At 71.2% G+C, this 518-nt stretch overlaps 1 protein-coding gene across 1 annotated transcript in view; it reads right to left on the reverse strand.

Annotated features, from left to right (window-relative positions):
- Positions 1–367, reverse strand: part of NOP14 (NOP14 nucleolar protein) — a 15,272-nt gene extending 14,905 nt beyond the window's left edge. Inside the window, exon 1 of the mRNA XM_010847958.1 lies at positions 32–367. Coding sequence (XP_010846260.1) covers positions 32–223 — 192 coding nt within the window. The 5' untranslated portion in view covers positions 224–367. The remainder of the gene's footprint in view (positions 1–31) is intronic.
- Positions 368–518: the final 151 nt, after the last annotated feature.

The raw sequence follows: 518 nt of genomic DNA on the forward strand, positions 1-518 counted from the left end.
CCCTCCCCGGAAGGCCCGGCTCCCCGCTGACCTTCTGAAGGGCCCGCGCGCGCGACACCCCGGGCAGGCCCACGTCGTGGCGCGTCTTCCTGCCCAGAACCTGGAACTTCTGCCGGTTTACTTTCACCTCGAATGGGTTGGGGTTCGGCCTCGCCCGGCTCCCCAACGCGCCCGCCGGGGCCGCAGAGGCCTTCCCGCGCGCGGCGGACCTGGCCTTCCCCATGGCGACACACGCCACACCTCAGGGTGCGGACGAGGAAGAGAAGGCGGCCGCGGCTCGGGTTCCCTCAGCAGACACGTGCGGCTTCGCAGCCTGAGACAGCCGCCCGCATCTCGCGATCACTGAGGCAGCGAGAAGTAGGAACGTTGGGTAAAATACTGCCACGCCCCCGCGCAGCCTTCTCGCCCACAGGCCGAGCGACTACAACTCCCAGCAGGCCGCGCTCGCGCCCGGCACCTCCGCCCCGCGCGGGGCCTTCTGGGAGCGGTCGTGGCCCGCGAGGCGCCAGATCGGAAGA

The sequence above is a fragment of the Bison bison genome, unplaced genomic scaffold, assembly GCF_000754665.1.
Source record: "Bison bison bison isolate TAMUID 2011002044 unplaced genomic scaffold, Bison_UMD1.0 scf7180017849866, whole genome shotgun sequence".
NCBI lineage: Eukaryota > Metazoa > Chordata > Mammalia > Artiodactyla > Bovidae > Bison > Bison bison.